This window comes from Sceloporus undulatus, chromosome 2 (genome assembly GCF_019175285.1).
Source record: "Sceloporus undulatus isolate JIND9_A2432 ecotype Alabama chromosome 2, SceUnd_v1.1, whole genome shotgun sequence".
Taxonomy (NCBI): Eukaryota; Metazoa; Chordata; class Lepidosauria; order Squamata; family Phrynosomatidae; genus Sceloporus; species Sceloporus undulatus.
This window is the reverse complement of record NC_056523.1, coordinates 127,630,739-127,654,583: the sequence shown is the minus strand read 5'-3', so window position 1 is coordinate 127,654,583 and position 23,845 is coordinate 127,630,739. Positions and strand designations below refer to the sequence as shown.

Genomic DNA, 23,845 nt, shown 5'->3' with positions numbered 1-23,845 from the left:
GGGAGGAAGGAAGGAAAAGAGGGAGGGAGGGAGGAAAAGAGGGAGGAAGGGAGGGAAGGAGGGGGCGGGAATCCCCTCCTGTGTGCGCCTCCCCACTCCTGTCTTTTCCTCCCGAGTAAGCGGCCCTCTGAGGTTCCCTTCCAGCCTCAAGGGAGGAAAGGCTGAGGGGGCTGAGAGCAAAGGGCTCTTCTCTTCCTCCTTCCTCTTCTCCCTCAGAGTCGACTCCGGAGCAGCCTTAGCAGCAGCCAGCCTCCCTCCCTCCCTCCCCGGGAGCGGGCTGCAGCAGGCTCTCCCTCCCTCCCTCTGCCCTGGGCTCCTCCGGACTCCTTGCGGGGGTGGCAAGCGCTGGGCGGGCCTAGAGAGGCAGGCGGCGGCGGCGGCGGCGGCGGCGGGGCTGGGGCTGGCTCCTGGCTCCCTCCCTCCCTCCCGCTCCAGCGCCAGCCCACAGACAGCGGCTCCGGCTCCGGCTCCGGCGGCCTTGGCATCTCTGCTGCTGCTGCCGCTGCTGCGAGGAGGCTGCTGCTGAGCCCCCCGGGCCCTCCGCAGTGGCCCCGCTCCTCCGCCCCGAGAGGGTGAGTGAGGGAGGAGAGGGCAGGCAGACAGGGCAACAGGGGGACCTGGGGCAATGCGGGCAGGGAGGGCACTGGGCGCCGGCCAGGCTGCTTTGGCTGCTGCTGCTGCTCCCTCCCTCTCTCCCTCTCTCTCTTCCTCTCTCCGGGGACGGTGCCAAGGGAATTCCCTGCCCTGCCTGGGTTGGCATCCGAGGAGCCAGAGCTGTTGCTGCCCCACTCTCTGCTGAGGCTCATGCCCCGGAGGTGGCACAGCAGACAGAGAGAGACACCTGCCCACCCTCCTCCAGCCTCCTCCTCCGGTCTCAACGAGTTCCTCTCCACCTCCTCTCTTCCTCCTTTTCCTCCTCTCCTATCCTCCTCTTACTCTCCCCTCTTTCCTTTTACCCTCTTCATCCCATACTCCTCCTACTTTTTCCTCTTCTTCCTCCCCCTTCTCCTCTTCCTCCTCTTGTGCTTCCTCCCTTCTTCCTGCTCTCCTCCTCCTCCTTTTCCTCTTTTTCATCCCCTCCTGTTCATTCCCTCTTCTCCTCTTCCTTCTCCTTCTCTTCCTTCTCTTAACCCCCTCCTTCATTCTCCTCCTTTTCCTCCTCCTCTTCATCCTCTTCCTCCTTCCCCTCCTCCTCCTCCTCCATCCCAGCTTTCATGGGAGGCTGCCTTCCTTGCCTCCTCCAACTTGGAGGAGACCCAGGGCAGCATCCCGTGGGTGACTGGAGCTCCTTCCTCCTCCCTGGCAACTCTCAGCCCCAGTAGGCCCCCTCTGAGGGCAACAACCCCAGCAGCAGCCTCTTCTCTTCTCCCCTCCCCTCCTGGGCCAGGTAGACTCTGAGATACTTCCTTCTCTCTCTTCTTGTAGCCCATCCTGGGAGGAGCTGTGACCAAGAGGACGGTGACACATCCTCCTCGCACCTTTCCCCAGAGACAGCTGGGAGGCACTTCTTGCTTCTTGTCAGGATGAAGTGGCATCTCCAGAGAAGGAGTGGACTGAACCTGGGTGGCTTCTGCTGCTGCTGCTGCTCCTAAATGGGCCTGCTGCTGTTGCCACCCCTGCTGCCCGTGAAGCCTGTGTCTCACCCGGATCACCACCCATGGCGTGGCAGAGCCGAGGTCCGTAGCTGAAGTTGGGCTGGGCAAAGCCCCGCAGGCACTGCCACCTCGTCCACCTCACACTTCCCACTCCTTTGGGTCACCATGGGGTGGAGGCAGCTCCTGCTGCTCCTGCCACTGGCCTTGTATGCCCTGGCACTGCTGTTGACCACTCAGGCAGCTGGGCCCCCACGGACACCCAAGGGCAACCGGACCCAGGGGGCGGCTGCACCCCGGCGACCCTACAAGCCAGTCAAGGAGCAGCTGAACCAGACGCTAGCCAGCACAGCACCTTCTTCTGCCCTCGCAGGTGGCGGTGGCGGCAGCCGTGGCCGCGGTCCTGCTGGAGGTCCGGCGAGGGCATCCTCCAGTGGCAGTGCAGGCAGCTCTGTCCCAGCTTATGAGACCTGCCAGGGCTACTACGATGTGAGCGGGCAGTGGGACAAGGAGTTTGAGTGCAACAACAGCCAGAAGGATTTCCGCTACTGCTGTGGCACCTGCTACTACCGCTTTTGCTGCAACAAACGCTCTGAGAAACTCAACCAGGACAGGTGCCGTAACCAGGGCCCACGCCCCAGCACTGACCCTATGACCCCTGCCACCAGTAATAATGGGCAAGGGGATATACCCAATGGGTATGACCCAAACGAGGACAACACAAATGCTACCGTCTACATTTCGTGTGGGGCCATTGCCTTTGTTGTCATTGTGGGCATTTTTGCCAAGGTGGCCTATGACAAAGCCCGACAACCACCGCAGGAGATGAACATCCACAGGTACGGAACCCTGTCCCTCTATTTCCTTTCCCACAACTTGACCAGTGAATGTTTGCTTAGACAGGGTGAACGCTAAAAGTAAATAAGTGAATTTTAAAAAAAATCCATCATCTTGAGGCTTGGAAGAAATCAGAACACCATAATTTCCCTCACTTTGAGTAATGAGTTGACGTTCATCTTATAAATGCAGTGATTGCTTTTCTCATTCCCTGGAAGAGTTTATTCTGTTTGGATGGATGAAGGAGTTCTCTTTGAGACACTTGATCCACCTGCTGTACTGTTAAGATCTCCTATCCTTGCTCCTCCCAGCAGAAGATAAACATACACACATCACTTCATACATTTTAAAAAAGATGTCTGGGCACTGCAGAAATCCTCAAAGAGATTTTTTTTACAACCCAGTAAGAATAGAAGCTAGAGAGAGAGAGAGAGAGAGAGAGAGAGAGTCAGACTTGCTTTCTAGGACTTCATTTTTTCCAAAACTTCTTGCCTCTTTAGGGAGAGCTATTCCACATTGCTACAAACTGTTTTTATTCCTTCCCTTTTGTATACTTACTTTGAGATTAAAGATACCCCTTTCCTAAGGAGGACAGGACAATCAGTTGGGAAGCAAGTGTGCTTTCCCAGCTATGGAAATGATTGTGCTTTAGATGTGAATTGGGGTTAATAAAACAGACACCAGAAATAGTTGTTAATTGTATATTGTAAGATATGTAATATAAAGATTTTGAAGTACTGTAATTATAATATGGGGGATGATATAAATAGTTACAGTGAAACAAACAAAAATAATAGCATGTCTACATGAACAACAAAGAGAGGGAGAAACTTGGTTATATCTGAGTTATGGAGAGTTATGAAGGAAAATCCATAGTAATCATTTATATGAATAAAGAAAGAAAAAAAACCCCTGCTTTTCTTGAGTTGGTCATGTTGAAGGAGAGAGACAGGGAATTTTATTTGAGACTCAGCTATCTGTATCCTGCTGCAGTTGGAAAATCTCGCTCAGTTAAGTGGATGGTGTAGGTGTCTCAGTTCTCCATTAATAATGAGAATTATTTTATAGCCTAATTATCACAGCTGAGATTGCCAGCTCTGACAAGACTGGAAGCCTGACGTCACAGGCTTTGAAAATTAGACCTTTCAGTTATTTCTCCAAAATCCAAAGAGCTTTCAATGCTCTCACTGCCACCATCTTGATAATATCCTGAAATTAACAGGTGTTTAATCCTTGTCTTTGAGGAGTCCTTAAGATCTTTCTATTTGCATGTCGTATTCTTGACTGGCAACATCCTAACAACAAAGCAGAGAATTATATAATGCCAGCAGGCCTAAAGTAACAAAATAGCTGTCCACAGTCAACAGTGCTGACTTTTATTTTATATTTTAAATACAGCACTGGAGGAAATCCCCCATTCCTCATTTCAGCACTGTAGTTTAATAGCAGTTTATGTGAAACTGCAAGAAGCAGTTTTCTGTATTGCCTCTGTTTCCTTTCAAATGAAGTATTCCGTTATCTTTCTGTCCTTCACATATGCCTTCACATAAGCATCAATCGTGGACATGGTTCTCCCATCTTCTGGCGTTAGTACCTCTTGGGTCCTCTTGGGTTTAGCACTAGACAAGTTGCTTCTATAATGGTCAAACTGAACAAAGGGCTCATTGAGCCTTTTCAATGAGCCTATTACATTTTCATAACTTATGAAACTTTTGCTATGATTTCCTGAAGGTAGTTTTGTTGCTCTTTTTGGCAACTCTTTTTTTGTCTTTTTAACTCTTCCTCCAGGCTTCTCTTCTTTCCCCTTTGCCACCTGTTTAGCCTATGTCACTCCACAACCCACCTGACCCCAGCATGCTTGCATGTTCACCCTCTGAATCCTCTGACTGGCACATCCAGCTTTTGCTGTGGTGCCTCCTTTCCCTTTGCACACTGTACGCCTTGCTCCTTTTTGTTTATGTTGTCCAAGTGCCAAGTTTTGTTCCCAAGTGGGGAAAAAACAGAAAAGAAAATTTTCACCCTGCTAACTGCAACAGCAATCATTTAATTGTGCTTCTCAGGAAGGGTGCTATTCAGATACCCCATTATGTTCTGGGGGGCTGTCTAGTTCTTTCCTCTCCATACCTGCAGCACCAAGCAGCTGTTACAAATGTTTCTTTTGGGATGTTCTAAAGCAACACTTCAATGATTAACATGACACACTGGGCTACCTCTTTTTGTTGTTAAGAGAATGGTAGAAGCAAGGGCTGCTTAGATTCCTTGGGAGTGTTGCGTAGCAGAAATAAATTGGACACAGGAAAAGTCAGCTTTTGTGCCCTTCATTTTACCTCTGTGAGTGGCCAGTACCTTTCTCCAGTTAATGTGCATTGCTGAGGCAGGACCTCAGAACACTGCCTAATAATATTTTTTTGGATGTATGTGTCCCTCAAACACAAACATGTAAACTAATTGGGCCACTTTTTAAGAATCAGTAACAGAAGCAATCCTAAAAGAGGAACATCTGCCTTCACATGATTAGCCTTTATTTTTAAGTCATCAGTCAAAGACTGTGTGTGCTATTTCCCCCAAAAGACCTGATAACAGTTTATTGACTGAGAAGCAAGTGTGTTTTACTTAGCGCATGGAATACAGTGCAGCAATTCTCTCAGTATAATATCAAGAGCGGTCACAAACAGGCCTGAATTTATAGGTTCCCCCTTCCCACTGCCTTTCTCCAATCTATGAGAATTAAAAGCAATACCTTAATTAATTTCTTTCATTCACCTACTATTTAATATGCAGTGCAAGACAGCCCACCATCCAGTGTAAGTTACGCACAGTTACATATACATATGCACACTGAATCAGAAACAACTGAAATCTTAAGCTCTGAAGACAAGGAGTGAATCTGAATTTAGAGGATTCTTTGTTCTTTGAAGCATAGATATGAACACTACAATATACTGAGTAATAGTAATGGTATCCCAGAAATGACACCATCTTAAAATAAGGGTCAAAGTTAAAATGTTATTGTACTAGCTAAAACAGAGCACTGTTGGTTACCAGGACCTGAGACTATAGACCTTTGGCATGAAGGATAGATAGAAGGCTTGTTCTTGTTGTTTCTGTGGCTCCTGTGCCATGGCTGGGGCATTCCAGTGGACAGATCGTGTCCCTCATGAATCTGAAAACCGAGCACATGCTCCTCTTTTCCACATGTTCCTGTTGCTATGTATAGTCCTGGGGTGGTGGGGGTGGTGCAGACCTCCTATCAAGGTTGTAAGGAGCCTTGTCAGCCCTGTCAAAACACCTTTTGTCATTTCTGATTCTTTCTTTTCCCTTTCCTTTTAAAAGATGAATTCAAAATAATGAAATGAATCACATATATGTAGATGAAGGGTATGAAAGAATGAATGACAGACTGAATGTTGGAAAAATGATTTCAAGTGTCTTTGAAAGAGCTGACTGACTTTTATTATTAGAACATAGTAGATGACAAAAGATTATACCTTTCAGAGATGTTTAACCTGAATTTGATCAACGCTGGCACACATATTTAAATATTATGAAGCATTTTGTCTGCTATTAGGAGGCTGCACAGTCTGATGTTTACTTGTTTTAAAGACAGTTAAACAAGATTCAGCAGGGGTTCTGTGATCAGACTCCTCTCTCCCCTCCCCCAGTAGTGCCTCTTCTTGGGACTATGGCCACAGCATCTCTAGATTGTTTAGAAACGCTGCATTGCTCATATCCTCCAACTCTGTGCAGGTTTATGTTCTGTACTCCAGAGTTAACCAAATGGTATAGGGTAGATGCCAGTCAAGAATATGCAGTATTACACTATATGAACTGGTTGGTTACTTGTCAAACCAAGTTGGGCAGAATTGCCAGGGCTAGGTAATAAGCTAAAAAACTGGAAGTACCTTTTCATATTTGACAATGTAATGAATAAAATACTTGCTGCAAAGAACTCGGTGCAAAGAATGTAGAACTGCTTTTGTTTAAACAAAATGCTGTCCCTTGGATTCCAGTGGGAACAAAATCAAGCCCTAAACTGTAATGGATTTCATGTAGATTAGAATTTGGTAGAAGGGTTTGTGGTACAGTGATAAGGTTTATTTTTTTCTTTGAGGGAGCTTTAAAAGTTCAGCCTTAGGGTTCTTCAGATGGATACCAGGCCTCCCAGTTTCCTTTCACACAACTGATATCTTACCTTACCCATCTGTACACATAACATCCACCATTGTTGTGTTTATTGTAAAACTTGCATTTCACAAATAGAAAGTTCTTCTGTCATTGTCTCTGTCATAAAGATGCACTTTTCCTGTTTGATAATATGTTGAGAGTGGCATTGGCCACTCATTTAATGCCTATGTACAGGTGAGATCAGCTTATGCAGCATATATTTCTACAAGCACATATTTCTAGCTTTGTAACAGCATGCAATTTAATCTATTCTATATTATATTCAATATAATGTCTCAAATGCCAGACAAGGGATGAGTTAGAGTTTTGAATTACGTATAGCAAAAAAACTGTTAAACAAAACAAATATTTATTTATTATGGAAGATAGCATTTCAGATATAAAATACCATTGTAATTATTAGAGCAGTTTCTTCTGAATTTTAAGCAGATAAGTTAAATAGCTGAAACATAAGTATGTACTTCAGCCCCAATTGTTACAGGCAAAAATACTCTTATTGTCATAACAGGTGGCACCACACTTTTTCTCTTCTCTAAAATCTGTTATGATTCCTTACTTAAATTATCTTAGAATACTTTATTAAACGTCAAGGATACCACAACATTGAAGCTTTAGACAAGTGTCTTTAGCAAGGGTATTTTACAAGTCTCTTTCTGTTTGTTATTTGTATATGGATTGTGTATGCTATGATGCATAGCATGAAGATCCCTTTCTAGCCCGCAGTATTGTAATTGAGTATCCTGGTTAGTCTTTCCCCAGATGGTCCCCTCCATGAAATGATCATGATTGGAAGTATATTCTTATATTAAGGCACATAGCCTTGCAATGATCTTGCCTAAATAAATGATTTGTACTCTTTCTGTCTATTATGCATGGTAGTTTAAATTGTGAGACTTCAGCTTTGACCAGATCATTTTAAACAGAATTTATCCCTATCAGAATCAATTATTCTCTCTCTCTCTCTCTCTCTCTCTCATTCTCTGTCTCTGAGAGAGAGAGAAAGAGAGAAAGAACAAGAGAGAGAAGGAAACAGAGTGTGATTTAAATCAGATGTGTTTCTTTCTGCATTTCGATGCGCAAACAAAAACATTCATCAAATGTAACTGTTCTCTTCAGTCTCACCATACTTCAGTGGTGCTTAGAAGAAAGGGTGAACTATATATTTATACTGATATGGAAGTGGATGGAATGTGTGGCGCTTTGGCTCTCTTCATACTTCATGAATTTCCCTGAAATGAACCACCTTTATTTTATGCTTTCCTAAAAGTTAGTATTTCATCTTTGAGTGCTCATCATCTAGTATTATCAAGATGACACTGTTATTTTTTTTCTGTTGCACTTACTGTCATACTGGCTGTCTTGGCCATGTTGGTGGGTGCTCCTGAAACTCCCCCAAAACTACATTTCTTTTGTCCCATGAAATATATTTTTTCACTTTGAAATAGTTTTTGTCAGTACCATTGACAATCTATGTGATTATGTCTTAAACAGAATATCCCTATCTGCACTTTTAGCAATAGTGTTGGCAATGGGATATCTGACATCATACATGCTGTAGTTGAAGATTTCTTACATATTGTATTTGCTGGAGCCAACAGTTTAGTTGTGGCCTCAAGGGAAGCCACCACCCAAAATAAGCACACTGCTCAATATTCAAACAACTTGCTTGGTGCACTTAGAACCATGTGGGTTCTTCTTCCACCAACTGTATTGGCAGCATTGCAAACCTACAGCCATGATACGTCATTTCTATGGTAAACTTGTTGAGGTATAGTCTCTGTTGACTTTCAGAGGTGCTATTTCTCTAAGCCAGGCCTTATAATGTTTAGCTCTCTGCTCAATGAGTCATGGGCTAAATGATAACACCATCTGACCAGAAGAGGAGATTTTGGAAATTTAGGCCCAGAACAGACGAGCCAAATGCGCCGTGCTGGTGCCGATTTTAGGGTTAGGGACCAACCACACACTCCCTAACCCTAGCACGGACTGGCAGCGTAGTAATGGCTGCATCCCGTGTACACAGGCACTGCCATTGTGACGTAAGCACCGTGCAGCATCTGTACGGCACCGCACGTTGTTTATGCACTCACGACGTCACTCCAGCACCGTAAAAAGAAGCCAGAAATAGTGGGTTCTTTTTACTCTGGAGGGAAGCTGCACAGTTTGGCGGCTGTGGCTTCCCTCCGGAGGGAAATAGGTTGCCGTTAGGGATCTTAATTTTCTAAGTATCTTAATTTTTTCTCTATTACCTCCAACTGTAATTGGAGATGAAACAGAAAAGAAAATACTGACTGCCTGCAGACACTGGCCATTTATTTCATTTTCTGCAAGTGTTAGGAATGTGACCCTAGTTTGCTAAATGTGTACTACCCACACCATCACGCTCTACTGAGATAATTTTACTTGCCAGCTGTGTTTTCATCTTTGTCACTAAAATGTCATACTGTCTTAGTACTGTCTTGCCTTCTGTTTTACTGATGGGCCTGATAGTCTTTGCGCCACCTTTACCAAGCTCACTTACCTTAGTCTGACATCTATACCAGGAAAGATTCTAGAGCAGATCATTAAAAAGAGAGTCTGTGAACATCTAGAAAGCAATGCCATAATCACAAAAAGTCAAGACAGGTGTCAGAGAAAAAACCTGATCTCTTTTTTTGATGAAATTACCAGCCTGTTAGATGAAGGGAATGTTGTGGGATATAGTATATCTTGATTTCAGTAAGGCCTTTGACAAAGTTCTCCATGACATTCTTGCAAACAAGCTTGTAAAATGTGGGCTAGACAAGGCAACTGTTACATGGATTTGTAATTGGTTGACCACTTGAAGCCAAAGGGTGCTCAACAATGGCTCCTTTTCATCCTGGAGGGAAGTGACCAGTGGGGTCCCACAGGGGTCTGTCCTGGGCCCAGTGCTATTCAACATCTTTATCAATGACTTGGATGACAGAATTGGGGGCATACTCATCAAATTTGCAGATGACACCAAATTAGGAGGAATAGCTAATACTCCAGAGGACAGGATCAAAATCCAAAATGACCTGAACAGACTAGAAAACTGGGCCAAAGCTAACAAAATGAAATTCAATATGGAGAAATGTAAGGTACTGCACTTAGGGTGGAAAAATGAAATGAACAGATATAGGATGGGTGACACCTGGCTCAACGAGTATGAAAGGGATCTAGGAGTCCAAGTAGACCATAAATTGAACATGAGTCAGCAGTGTGACGCGGCAGCTAAAAAGGCCAATGCAATTTTAGTCTGCATCAATAGAAGTATAGTGTCTAGATCAAGAGAAGTAATGGTGCCACTCTATTCTGCTTTGGTCAGGCGCCACCTGGAATATTGTGTCCAGTTCTGGGCACCACAATTCAAAAAGGACATTGAGAAACTGGAGCATGTCCAAAGGAGGGTAACTAAAATGGTGAAGGGTCTGGAAACCATGTCCTATGAGAAATGACTTAGGGAGCTGGGGATGTTATCAGCTTCGGCTGATTCGCCAGCTGCGCCCATACCTGGCCCAGAGGGACCTAGAAACTGTTGTACATGCTCTGGTAACTTCGAGACTGGACTTCTGCAATGTACTCTACATGGGGCAACCCTTATACCAAACTCGGAAGCTGCAAATGGTACAGAATATGGCAGCCCGGCTGGTCACTGGCGTCTCCAGGACCAGCCACATAACACCTGTGCTAAAAGATCTCCATTGGCTGCCCATTCGCTTCCGAGCTCAATATAAGGCGTTGGTTATTACCTATAAAGCCCTAAATGGCTTGGGCCCAGGATACCTAAAGGACCGCCTCTCTCCGTACATTCCGCCTCGCACCCTCAGAACATCTGGGCAGCAGCTGCTGAAGGTGCCTGGGGCCAGGTTAGCTTCCACTTCGAGAAGGACCTTTTCCACAGCTGCCCCAGCCCTCTGGAACACGCTGCCCACGGAGCTCCGCTCATCTACCACCCTGGCCCAATTTAGGAAGGACCTCAAAACCTTCCTATTCAGACAGGCATTCCCCGATTAAATATCCTGTGGGCCTCCCTCCTCTTCCGTGGCCATGAGGTTGGGCTAAGGGGCTTTTTATTGTTATTTTTAAGGTTGTTGTTGTTATATGTTTTTAACCTTTGTATTTTGATTGCACTTGTTGCATTTTGTAAGCCGCCCTGATCGTCTGGAAGGGCGGGATATAAAAATAAAATTTATTATTATTTATTTATGTTTAGCCTGGAGAAGAGAAGGTTAAGAGGTGATATGATAGCCCTGTTTAAATATTTGAAGGGATGTCATATTGAGGAGGGAGCAAGCTTGTTTTTTGCTGCTCCAGAGACCAGGACCTGGAACAATGGATGCAAGCTCCAGGAAAAGAGATTCCACCTCAACATTAGGAGGAACTTCCTGACAGTAAGGGCTGTTCGACAGTGGAACACACTGCCTCAGAATGTAGTGGAGTCTCCTTCCTTGGAGGTCTTCAAACAGAGGCCGGCTGGCCATCTGTCGGGCATGCTTTGATTGAGATTTCCTGCAGGGCAGGGGGTTGGACTGGATGGTCCTTGCGGTCTCTTCCAACTCTATGATTCTATGATTCTATGATTCTAACTGAGACTCTAATTATGATCTACATTTTCCATGTGTAAGAGGTTCTACATAAATGGAATTTATGCTCTTGATCTGACATTTTTAGATTTGAGTCAGCCATGCTTTTCCCATCGGTGTATTAATTCCACTCATGTATATGCATAGTACATGAGAAAAATGGTACTTACCCATTAGTGAGAAGTATTCTATTCTCATTTCATTGGTAATATTTTTTCCTGAATTTCTTATTTCAGAAAAGTACAGTACAGTACAGTACAGTACATAAAACTAGTAATCCATAGCCTTAATGTTACAAGACTGGATTTATTCACAGGTTTTTAAAAGTTTTGTTAACTTGTTAACCTCATTATGATTTTACAGGCTATCTATCTTATCTATCTATCTATCTATCTATCTATCTATCTATCTATCTATCTATCTATCTGTCCTGGAACCATCCATCAGCCAGACTTTGTTTACACAGAGACTTACCTCTTCCACACATATCAGTTGGATTTTGCCATATGATTTTATGTTATACTGCTCTTTCCCTAGTTAGGTCCTTAATTCTGTCCTCTCACTCCACTAAATGACTAAAATCCCATACATGCTAATCTGCATGAGCAGATGTGTGAATATGTGTAGCTTCTGGCTTTATATCAGGCATGGTCTGTTTCTGAGAAATAAAGCTGGCTCTCTCTGTGTTCAACTTCAGATGAGCCATTCCAAGGTGGCTTGAATGATTTTGTTGTTTTCCTACATAACTGAAAAGAATGGGAATACCTCCAAAAATTCATCTCTATATTTTCGAACTGTATGATGTCCTGATAGTGAAGAGAGTGAAGTCTTGCTTTCATTACATTTTGTAAATAGAAACCAATTCCTGAGTACAAAATATACACTGGCAGTATCATTCAGGGAAGAAAAAGACTTGCAGAAATAGTAGGTTTTGCCAGTATGCATGGCAGTGGGGCTGGACACCTTCCTAGTCACTGCTCAGTTTATTTTACAGGGAAAAGCTGCTATTTCTACATATATACACCACTAAACAGAAGGTGCCAAGCATCTTTCTTCTATTGATAACTGAACTTCAAAGTGTCAAAACATGACACAGGTATGGTATATGTACAATTTTGGGTGCCAGTTTTCAGGCTTGTATCTCTACCGGAGAGGCAACTGCTCTTTGGTGTGATGTTCCAGTGCTTGTCATACCTTGGTCTTCCTTCCTTTTTAGTCCCTTTGTAAAGAGACAGTGGATCTTTATTGTTTATTATGATCCATGAATGTGAGTAATCTGAGTGTTTGAATGTGCAGCCCACTCTCTCGGCATGTACATTGTGAACCACCAACGTGCGCTCTCACCGACAGCCGTAAGCAGGATGCAAGAGTACACAGATAGCTTCACAAACCAACTCATGCATGTAGAACTATAAAGCTGGAAACTTACACCAAAATGAGTTGGCAGTCAATGGCAATCATTGTCAGCCTAACAATCGCTCAACGCCTCCACCCTCATACAGCTTTTTATATTAGGCCATTGTTCCCAATAACCCCTTGCTGTGCAGTCCTTCCTCAGAGAATCTATATAAAGCCAAAGGAAGGGATGAGTATAATAGATCCATCCATGTTTTTATATTGAGGGAGCAGTGGGTGGAGTAGATAGAAAAAATTAGCATTAAGGTACAGTGCTGCACTGCATAAATATGTGCTTTCTGTGCTTTTTGTGGCATGATATGCAATAGTTTTCAGTACCGCCTGGATGAAGAGCAGCATATATATGATGTAAGCTACGTCCTGTTTGATGGAGGCCTGCCTGTTTGGATAGTGTTGTGACCTCCTAGTGGTACTCAGGCTGTAGTCTGAAGAGAGGTTCCAGACTGTCCAGTGAATGGCAGACAGTTCAGCAGAATCCTGACTTACTGCTCCTCCCCCCGCCTGCATGTCCCAAGGGAGACTCATCCTTTCAGGTGAACTGCCCTGTTGTCAGCATAAATAATCTCTGACAGCCTCTTGCCTCTGGCCAGGCAGCATAGAAAAGTGAGCAGAGAAGCCACTATTGCCTCTGAAGGCCTTGCTGATTTTCTGCAAGATCCCCTTCCCACCAGACAGCCTAATGGCAAAACAGTAGTTTGAATGAAAGGGGGTTGTTTCACTTCAATGAGAGTTTAGTTTGAAATGAGGTAATCTGGAATATCTTGTCATTTGTCCCCTCAATCATCTACTTGCTTCTTTGTTTCCTGAATTCTTGCTCCAAAGGAAGCTGTGTCCTAATAGAGCAATTAATGGATGCACAGTATGGATCCAGACAGAAAGACAGACTAATCATCACACTTTCACTTGTAAAACACAGTTTACCAGTGATTGGCACTTTCCCCCCATGTGTTAAATATGCAGTGTATATAGTCGTGGCTGACATTGCTACTCTCATTATTCTGCTCATTTATTTTTGCAGTGCACAGAAAGTCTCTCATGTACTGTTTTTAAATGATTTTGTTGTTGTTGTTGTTGTTGTTGTGTGCCTTCAGGTCATTTCCAATTTATGGCAACCCTAAGGCAAACATATTACTGGGTTTTCTTGGCAAGATTTCAGAATGAGTTTGCTTTTGCCTTCATCTGAGGCTGAGAAAGTGTGACTTGGTCAAGGTCATCCAGTGGGGTTCCATGGCTGAGCAGGGACCTGAACTTTGGTTTCTAGAGTTGGAGTTCAGCGCTTGAACCACTATACCATGCTGGCTGTTTTATATTATCTTATTTCCTTAATCACAGTTGTTATAAGTTCTGTAGATGTATCAGTACATTTTTGTAGGTGAATCTACATAAACTACAGGTAGTTCAGGTATCCTTTGTTTTTGGTTATATTTATCATTAGTTTTTCCATCAAAATTTTAAAAGCCGTTTACAGAACAGATCAAATTCTTCAGGGGGAAGGTATAAAGAACAGAGAATTCTCAGTACCCCCTTCAAATCCCCCATGGTTATTCTGTCACAGTTAAACTGTGTTACAATTGATATATAAATTTGGGGATGTGTGTTCATATGACTTGAAACAGGCTATTTAATTTAAACAGTTAATGAATCAGGTTTTGCTTCAGGGATAGCTGTCACAGGGGTCACAATCACATATTCTGCTGCTTACTGTAACTTACCCAGGTCTGAGTGTCTCTCCCATAGAATTTCTTGATGATGGCCATATAATTCTCAGTGAGTTCAAAGGCAGCATTTTCACCAGTTTGTTGTTTATGGAGTGAGCCAGTGTGATATAGTGGTTTCGGCACTGGACTATGATTCTGGATCCTTTCAAATCCTGGTGTAGCCATGTAAACCTTCCTTCTGAGGTCGCTAAAATGAGTACACAGCTTGTTGGGGGCAATTAACTTACACGTTTTAACCACATAGAGACTTCTCAGTTCGGTATGAAGCAGTATAGAAATGTAACCACTATTGCTATTACTATTGCTAGACCCACTAGGTGACCTTGGGTCAGTCACACTCTCATCCTTAGGAGATGGCAATGGAAAACCCTCTCAGAAGAAACTTGCCAAGAAAACACAATGATAGGTTTGTCTTAGGGTCCCCATGAGTTGGAAACAACAACAACAGCAACAACAACAGTAGCTATCAATGGAAGACGAATGTCCCTGTAGGGCATTCTAACCAAGCATTCTCTGTTGCACTATGACTCAAGTCAACTCACTACATAGACAGTTGTGTAGGTGCATAGTTAGCTTCAATCCTGTTATCAGAATTCAGCTCTTGATGATCTTACTCAAAATTGGATGTGTCACAGTGAGCCATCATCTGACAATATGACTGTGATTCTATGCCAACCTGGCTCTCCCATCTGCTCAGGTAGGTGAACATCCTCTTAGGCAAGATTTGTTTTTCTGATCTAAGATGTATTATTGGCACAAAACACCTTTCTTACTGTGTCATATTCTGCCCAGACCTACAGCCCTTCTGAAAGTGAGTAGGATGCCTTTGGCTCCTTTTGAGATCAGGTTGGCAAGATCAAGCCTCTTATATTTGTCTTCCATTCCCATTGTTCCTGCTGGCAGCTGAGAAACATCCAATTGAAATGTCATGTGTTGCGTGTGTGATAGAACAGTCATCTCCATCAAATGCACAAGGGAAAAGGTGCCTTCTCTTTTTTTTTTCTTTTTTTGAAGTGGCTCTCAAACAATATTGTTTTAATTAGAAAACAGCTAATCATCTAGAGCGGGGGTTGCAGTGGTGGTTTTATCTTAATGCCAAATGATACAAACTTAGGAAGGAAGTGGCATAGGGACAGTGCTTCGTAACTAGAGAATGAGACTGTTCAGTTTGATAAGACATCCCAGTGGCTGAGTAAGCCTTAATCACAATTGAGTTCATAAATGTGAATTCTTCTGACACCAGTGCTGTGCTCCCCAGCCCAATTTGAAGAGTGTGCATGGCTTCAGTTCACATTCCAAAATAAAATGCATGCATACTGCAGATCTAGCTCCCTTTCTGAAGTAGAAAGTCAGAAGATGCAGATGAAGTAACAAGCATTACAAGGAGAGTGCTTCAACAAACGGCAAGCAGATGTTATTTCCCTGAATTTGGCTTTTCACCCTGTTTTCTTGCTTTACCAGGTCTGTTACCTTTGGTTGGCCACAAGTTGTACATATTGCTTGAGTCACCAATCTTCAGTCTTTGTTGTTATGCACTCCACTGTGTGGAGCGGCGTGCAACATCAGAGTGCCCTGGGGGGGAGCAGAGTTGGGTGTGCATCGTTAGGATGCTAAGTCCCGACTTTGTCCCCAGGCCGGCCTTTCAGGCCGGGCTGTACAGGGTCAAAGTCTCAACGGTGCTTCAAGATCTCTTTGCATACATGGTTTATTGTGACAGGAATGAGCGTAGACTTCCTTCAGATCCATAGGCTTCCACCCCCACCCCCCACTTGTTTCTTCTAGCATGGTTCTTAGCAAGACATCAGAAGCTTCCATTTCCAGTTTAGATTAATAAGAATTTAATTTGGTATCCAAACCCATGGCTTGACGTTGTCTTGTTTCCAAACAAACTAGTTTAAAATTATCCAATGTGGAAGCAGAAACTTCTACATTTCCACCATGTGGAGGGTGGGAGAGGGTAGGGGAGCCTACAAGCCCAGCAAAAGGTCAGATTCCTTCCTGTCATGATTACCTATGGCTTATTGTGATGTCTAAATGCTTTGACAGCTACTGTGTCAGATCCTTATGCCCAGGTTTCTCTGTACAGGTGCATTTATGGATAGGGATTGCTGGATGAGTTTTCAAGAGTTTGGGGGCAGTTTTAAAAAGTATTACTATTTTTTAATTATTTTTCTAAATTCATTTTTGTGGCCAAAATTAATTTGGCAAAAACAAATTTCGTGCAAAACCTAATGTATTTGTGTGTAAAACTGTATTTTGCACAAAATACATTTTTAGTGCAAAAAAAAGTATTTTCCTCACCAAAATATTGTTTGTTTTTTGCAAAAATTGTGGAGGATTACTAGGGAATGATTGACTATTTTCTCAGTGGGATATCCTAATATACCAGAACATCCTTTCTTGCTGAAGGTGAAAAGATATGTGAATATTCATTTCATTCCTCTTTAGGATATGAAACATGAGATTCACTTTCCTTATCAGTGATAATGTATGCTAACATATCCATTACATTTGTAATTTTTATTAACAAAATAAAGACAAGCTGTCTAGGAAGAAGGAATAGGATGACTCAATGTACAATTTAAACACTAATACAGTACTTTTAAAACTGGAAATGGCATGAAGATGCACTGGAGCATGACACTACTTTTTTGTTTTCACCTGCTTGGATCCTCTTATGGATAGTAAACTATCCTCAGGAGATGACTTCTGAATTGTTGTTCAGAGCCTGCATCTTTCATCCAAGATTCTTTTAAAAACTCTTTCAACAAAAATATAATTGCAGTACAATATTTAGTAGAAATCCTGAGCAATAAAGTGGTAAGAGTGGAGGAATAAGACCCCCACATATTATTTATTGTGCTCCAGGGTCTGATCAGCAGCCATTTCACACCTTCAGGTCATCTTTTTGTATTTATTTATTTTGGCATTGCCAATAATATGTGTTATTTTACAGATATTTCTTAATCCCATAGTAGAGCCTAAATAACTGGAGACTATTCCTGTCAGACACCTAGACTCTGGGTATAGAGTCATAAAGACTTAGCCTGACAAATCAACAAACACACATGCTCTTGTCTTATTTTGGCCTTTGTGCAAAAGTCCAACAAGCTCTAATCAAACTTAAGGACATATTCTCCAGGCCATATAGGATAGACAGACGGACAGAGTGATGTTCATGCTGTGAGGGGAAGGTGTACAGAGTTTACTATTTAAAGCTGAAAATCAGGTCAGAAGAATATTCCAACTTTGGAAGGGGAAAACATGCCATTTTTAATGAAAGGAAGTAAAATCCAGAGTTCTACCAATTGATCTATTGGTCCAGGCATTGACAGAAGCATTGCTGGTATTTATTATTTGTTAAAGGCAACTTTAGCTCATGCATTGGCATAGTTCAGAAAAAGAACACTCAGAGGCTAAAACAAGGATAGGAACCACTAGTCCACAGCTCTGATATGACCCCTGGGGTCTCCCTTTTGACTATTCAAGCAACAGTTCTGGCCTCAGCCCTTTCTTCTCCCTCAGTGCTGAGAGAGGGACAAAGTTGTGTCTCCAATCTGCTGCAAGCTTCTTTCAGTCTTGTGGCTGAGAAGACAAGTTAATGGAATTTGTATATCTGTGTGTATCGTATGCATGTGTAGAAATGTGTGCATGAAAGAGAAAATGTGTGGGATGTGCATGCCAGCAAAAGCTCCGACCACTTTTAGCAATGGCCCTGCCCACTGCTTGTATGCTGTCCCCTATGTTGTTGCCTGGGATTGGTTTGGTCCTTGGGCCAAAAATATGTTCCTATCCTTGCTCTAAAACATTAACTAATGAAAGTCACAAAATGAGATGGGGGGGGGGGGACAATGTAATTGACACTATTCACACCTTGGGCAATATTGAATGGCTGTCTGAACCATTGCACAACCAGTCCACTGCACACTTACTTGCAGGGAGAGCCCTGGTAGAACACAGTGAAACTTATTGCTGGTTGAGTGTGCATGGGCTTGATCTACCTGATTCTGTGTTTGGTGGGTGGGGAGGGAAGTGAGATGAGATAGATAGCTTCTTTACTAGCTGTTGAACATGGGTAGCAGTCAGGTTCTTTGCTTTTTGAAATCCTGCCTAGATTTGATATTTCACTGTACTGTATGTTTCTTTACTTTTCTTTTTAATGAAAAATAGCCAGCATAGTGTAGTTATTTGAGCATTGGACTGCAACTCTGGAGATGAGAGATCTTGTAGCACCTTTGAAACTAACTAAAGAAAGACGTTTGCAGGATGAGCTTTCATAGACTTAAGTCTGCTTCCAGAGTTTGAATCCTTACTCAGCCATGGAAACCTGCTGAATGACTATGGGTAAGTCACACACTCTCAGCCTCAGAAAACCTTGTGATAGGTTCATTTTAGGATTGCCATAAGTTGGAAATGACTTGAAGGCACACAGTGATAACAACAACAAAGCTTTGGAAAAGGTAAAGTAAGGAATGGAACAGTGGTAGGATTAGGGATTCTTAACATTCCTCTTTGTGCTGTCTGTGTCTCCACCAAATGAACCTTCTAAACCATTTTTTTCTCCCATTGGAGATACAATTCTCATGTCACCACCTTTTCTTTTTACAGGTTGTAAAGCGGTTTGAGGATCATTTTGAATAGAGAAATGGCGGCGGGGGGAGCCTATCTGCCTGAGGGCTGCTTTTCATTTAAAAAAAATAGCTGGGGGAAGGAAAGACACAAAACTCGATGTCATGCATAGTTTGGCCCTGTGGATCTAACGTCTCGTGGGGATATTTCTAATTAAACTTTTCTACTTCTGGGAAATGTGCCCTATCAAATATGGATACTTATAAATAAATATACGATGTAGCTCAGCATGGTGCAGATGCAAGATGTAATTTTCAATTTGCCTCCAGGTTCTGCAACATTTATTCCTTTAAAGCCAAAATCTCAAATTTGGGGCAGAATCTTTCTCCCACCTCTGTTTTTAGTGTCTGTGGTATGACTTCCCCCTTGTGCCAGTAACTTTTAAAAGCTGTTTTTCCTATTGGGGATGAGAAAAGGGTGAGACCAATTCATAAGTAGGGAGAACTGGCCTTTTAAGAATCACATAAAAGAAGAAATGCATAACCAGAAAAAGGGACTGTATGCTAATTTGGATAAAATTTGCACATGCTGTGTTTGTGTTTGCACCCACACATGTGTGTTTAGAAATCATTCTATAATTTAAATAAAAATACAGTTCACTTTACTAATGTTACAGATTGTGACCAACTGACAGGAAGATCATGAAATCCATTTTAAGCAGGTTATGGGTTTTTCCAATTTATTTTTTTAAGAGGAAAAAACTTGTTTAGACTGAGAAATGACTTGTTTAAACTAATTTTCATCATCTGGTGATCATGGAACCATGATAGAGTCTTTCATTTTATGATGTTTCTGTGATCATGCTATCAGTTTGTCAACTGTTTGTTGTTAACTGTCCTTGGGTCGACTTTGACTCATGACAATCCCATGAATGAGACATCTCCAAGAATCTCTGTCCTCTGCCTCTCTGCTCAGGTCCTTAGGGCTCAGTTCTGGGTCTCCTTGATTGAGTCTAACCATCTGGTGTGCAGTCTTTCTCTCTTTTTGTTGCCTTCCATCTTTCCTAGCATCATTGTATTTTCAAATGATTCATTTTTCTTTATGATTTGGTCAATGTACAACAGCCTCAGTTTAGTCATCTTAGCCACCAGGGAGAGTTCAGGCTTGATCTCTTCTAGAACCCATTTGTTTGTCTTCTTGGCCATGCACAGCACCCTCAGCACTCTTCTCCAGCACCACATCAAATTTTCTTTATATCGGCTTTCCTCACTGTCCTGCTCTCACATCTGTACATGGTGATGGAGAATAAGTGGCTTGGATGATCCTCATTTAATGTTCAGAGCTATAGCTTTACATTTTGTAATCTAATCCAGTTGTTTAATAGGTACCCTTACCATGCTTAGTCTTTTCCTGATTTCTTTTCTGCTGTCTCTGTTTAGATCAATATTTGAACCAAGATATGAGAACTCTTTGACTATTTGAATTTTCTTGTTGTCTAGGATGAATTCTTGTAGATTTTCTGTGGTTGTTGTTGTTATTTTATGTTCAGCATTAATTCAACTTTGCTCCTTGGTCTTCTTCAGTAATTACTCCAGGTCTTTGTTTCTGGTAGTAATTTTGTGTCATCTACATATCTCAAGTTATTAATATTCCTTCCTCCACTCCTCCTGCCTCCTTCACTCTTCCTGTCATATCTTGTATATTAAAAAATAACAATCCACATACAGTAGTTGTTTGAACGAAAACCAAAGGATTTTGCCTACTGAAATGAACATGAAATGACATAGGTTCTGATGGTACAAATTTTTATTTTAGAATCCTCACAGTAGTTTCATTCAATTCTGCTTCACTTACACCCATCTGTCCTACTATACACAGGTCCCAGCACTGTAGAACATGCCCTATTGGAAATATATTTATTTTAACATTTGAAGCAATCAGCTATTTTTCTTATATTTATTTCTAGCACACCAGTGAGCAGGGTGCTCAGCAAATGCTGAGAGATTTTTTTGGTTCCTGCTATTGATACCTTATTCATTTATGCATTTAGCTAGTGTTGGGAGAAGCAGGATGATTTACAATCCGGAACTTCTCTGGCAGTGAAATGCTCTGTTCTTACCATAAACTTATAGGCAGCAACAATCATGTATTGAGGAATGTGGTTGTTTCCTAGCCTTGCATTGGAAGCACAGTGCCTCTAGGTTTGTTCCCCACTGCCCACCCCTTTCCCCTACTTGACAGAACAGAACTCATCATATTGTGTTGGTGTTCCAAGCTAAACTCTCCTGCCCTCTTGATTTGCCATGGGAAAACTTTGTAGATTTTGATTACACTTGTAAAGCAATCCATGCCTTTTCTTTCATTCTTGTTCTGTGGGGTCTTAAAATTCTCCATGATGAAATAATGTTCAGGTATCCATTAAACAGCTCACTGTGGGAAGTGTCTTGATGCTTTTTAGTGCTGCAAGTAGTTTTTAATCTAGATTATTTTTCCCCATAGAAAACATGGGCTATATCTCGCTTGTTATAACTCATGTCCTCACCAGATAATGTTGGTGGGGTTTTCTTTTTTCTTTCTGCTTAAAACCAGTTCATGAAAACGGATGCATTCTGAAAGGAGAATAGTTATCAAAAGTTTAATATTATTGTTTCAGTCCAAAAGATAACCTTTTAAAATTTGGAACTGGTGAGTCTGGATGCTAAACTCTGGGAATGGACCGTTGCCGAGCCAAAAAGATCATTCTGGGAATTTTGTTACCATCCAGCTTCTCCTTTCTTTGTCTGCTTTCCCCCTATCCTGTCCCATCTTCATTTCACTTGATGTACATCCATATACACAAGAAAAGAAATGTTAACTCCTTTTCTTCTTCTTTTTCAGGGCTCTTGCTGATATCCTCCGACAGCAGGGACCAATCCCCATAGCACACTGTGAAAGAGAGACTATCTCAGCTATCGATACCTCCCCCAAAGACAACACACCAATACGAACGTCCTCAAAAAACCACTACACACCAGTGCGCGCCTCCAAGAGCAACCCAGGTAAGCACTACACTTCTTCACTACTCATATAGATATACTCAAGTGTTGCTTTGTGGAAAACAAGTCACAGCAGAGCAAGAGAGTATCATTGGCATTATAGTAATTTATTGCAATATCTGACGATTCCAAGAAGGAACTACTGTGGTTTGCATTTCCAGGACTAGTTGTAATAATGACAGATGATTTGGCTGAAATGCCACAACGGCTTGCTGATGAATGGTTTTTTTTTTTTTAAGTATTCTGACTATATACAGCAAGTATGGACTACAATTTGGTATAGCAGAAAAGAAATTAAAGAAATGAAACACAAGAGACAAACCAGTGAAACATCCCCACAATACTTAGGTGGGAACATAATGAGTTAAGTACTGACACAGACATCTGGTCAAAAGGTATGACCCAAATCCTCATCCCAGGCACTGCCTGAATGCTATCTTCACTACCCACCTCTTGGGAAATGACACACTTTGCATTCTCCATTGAAAGAACTGTTACAGTCATAAAGGAACACTCTCTGTAGAGCAAGATGCCCCAGTTCAGTCACAAGTGATTGAGTGTGACACAGGAGTCATTGGGTAAAATTCCTCCCCACATACACAGATATTCTTTGGGAGGTAAGAGCAGGTAATCCCAAAAGGGTAATAGCTTTGTGAGAAGATGAGACAGTTCAGGTCTTTTGGAGAGTCCAGTGCAACCTCCAGATTCCCAGGTCTGGGTGTCGTGCGTCTCACCAAACTTATTTCAGTAACATTGACTCTCTCAATCTTATGGATCGGGCCTTGAGGGATCTAGCATCTGTTTGTCAGAAAAGAGAGGGCAGTTGTCATTTATAGAAGCTGCAACTATATTTTGTATTAAATACATATGTATTTAAACCCAAATGGTTGCTTTTAGGAAAACGCAGCTTTGAGAGAGGAAGATTTTTCAGCAGTAAAATAGCAGAAGGACATAGTGATGGGCCCTTTCCCACCTGGCATTTTAATGCTGCACTACCACCCCTTAAATTCTCCTTCTAGTTTTAAATAAGCTGCAAACCTATTTGTGAAGGCCTTTGTGGGTGTAGCTGTGGAGAGAGGCAGGACTGCTGTGTAAGATGGTGATGACAGAAATGGTTAAGCCCACTGGGTAAACCCTGTTCATACACTAGAAACCGATCCCCTGTTGAACTTGCTATATAGAAGAAGCTGGCACTGGGATTAAAAATAAAAGCATTTGTACAAAATGTGTAGTCTGGCTAAATGGGCTGGAAGTCTCTCAACGATCGCAATAGCTAGATGGAGCTGCTGGATACTTAACAGGAGCTGGGAGATGGGCACTGCAAATGGAAATAAAATGAGGTGAGGGCTGCAGGTCTGAATGAGGTGAAATACATTGCTGTGTAAAAGAGGGGAAATCCTTGGAAGAAGAAAGTGGAAAAGGTAGAGACATTTAAGTTAACAAACTCCTCTAATGGGGGTGGCATCTTCATTGGAATGAAACTGATAGAGTGTCATGGGCAGAGAGCTGGCAGGAAAGTGTGACATTCAGAGGAACACATCGTGACTTCTTTCCTGAGTTGAGAGAAAGCACTGGCAAGCTTCTGTGGCCCTGGTGCTGGTTTGAAATCCCCACTCTTGCATCAAATTCTTCCTGCATGTGGAAAGCTTCACAGCACATAGAAGGCTTTGAAAGTAACCTTCTGTTTGACCTCTAAGCTTTCCAGAAGCAGAGAGCATTTTCAAACAAGAAGAGCCTTGTTAGTTCGTACCAAAGCATTCTGCTTCTTCAAGTGGCCACCTCCAAGAAGCAGGTAAACGGAGCTTGAAGCTGACAGTCCTTTCCAGGTGCTCCTCTAGGAAATCATATTTACTAGCATACTGCCTACTATACCAATGTGGTATAGTGTTTTTAATGTTGGATTATCA

At 42.4% G+C, this 23,845-nt stretch overlaps 1 protein-coding gene across 3 annotated transcripts in view; it reads left to right on the top strand.

Moving 5' to 3' along the window:
• The first annotated feature begins 502 nt into the window (after positions 1–502).
• SHISA6 (shisa family member 6) overlaps positions 503–23,845 on the top strand; it is a 432,254-nt gene continuing 408,911 nt past the window's right edge. For 2 of the 3 annotated variants that reach the window (XM_042454345.1, XM_042454343.1), the window contains exons 1-2: positions 1,315–2,431; positions 21,781–21,941. In XM_042454345.1, the coding sequence (XP_042310279.1) occupies positions 1,761–2,431; positions 21,781–21,941 (832 nt within the window). In that variant the 5' untranslated portion in view covers positions 1,315–1,760. Of the gene's footprint in view, positions 573–1,314; positions 2,432–21,780; positions 21,942–23,845 lie in introns of those variants that run through there. The other variant, XM_042454344.1, reaches the window with a different exon arrangement.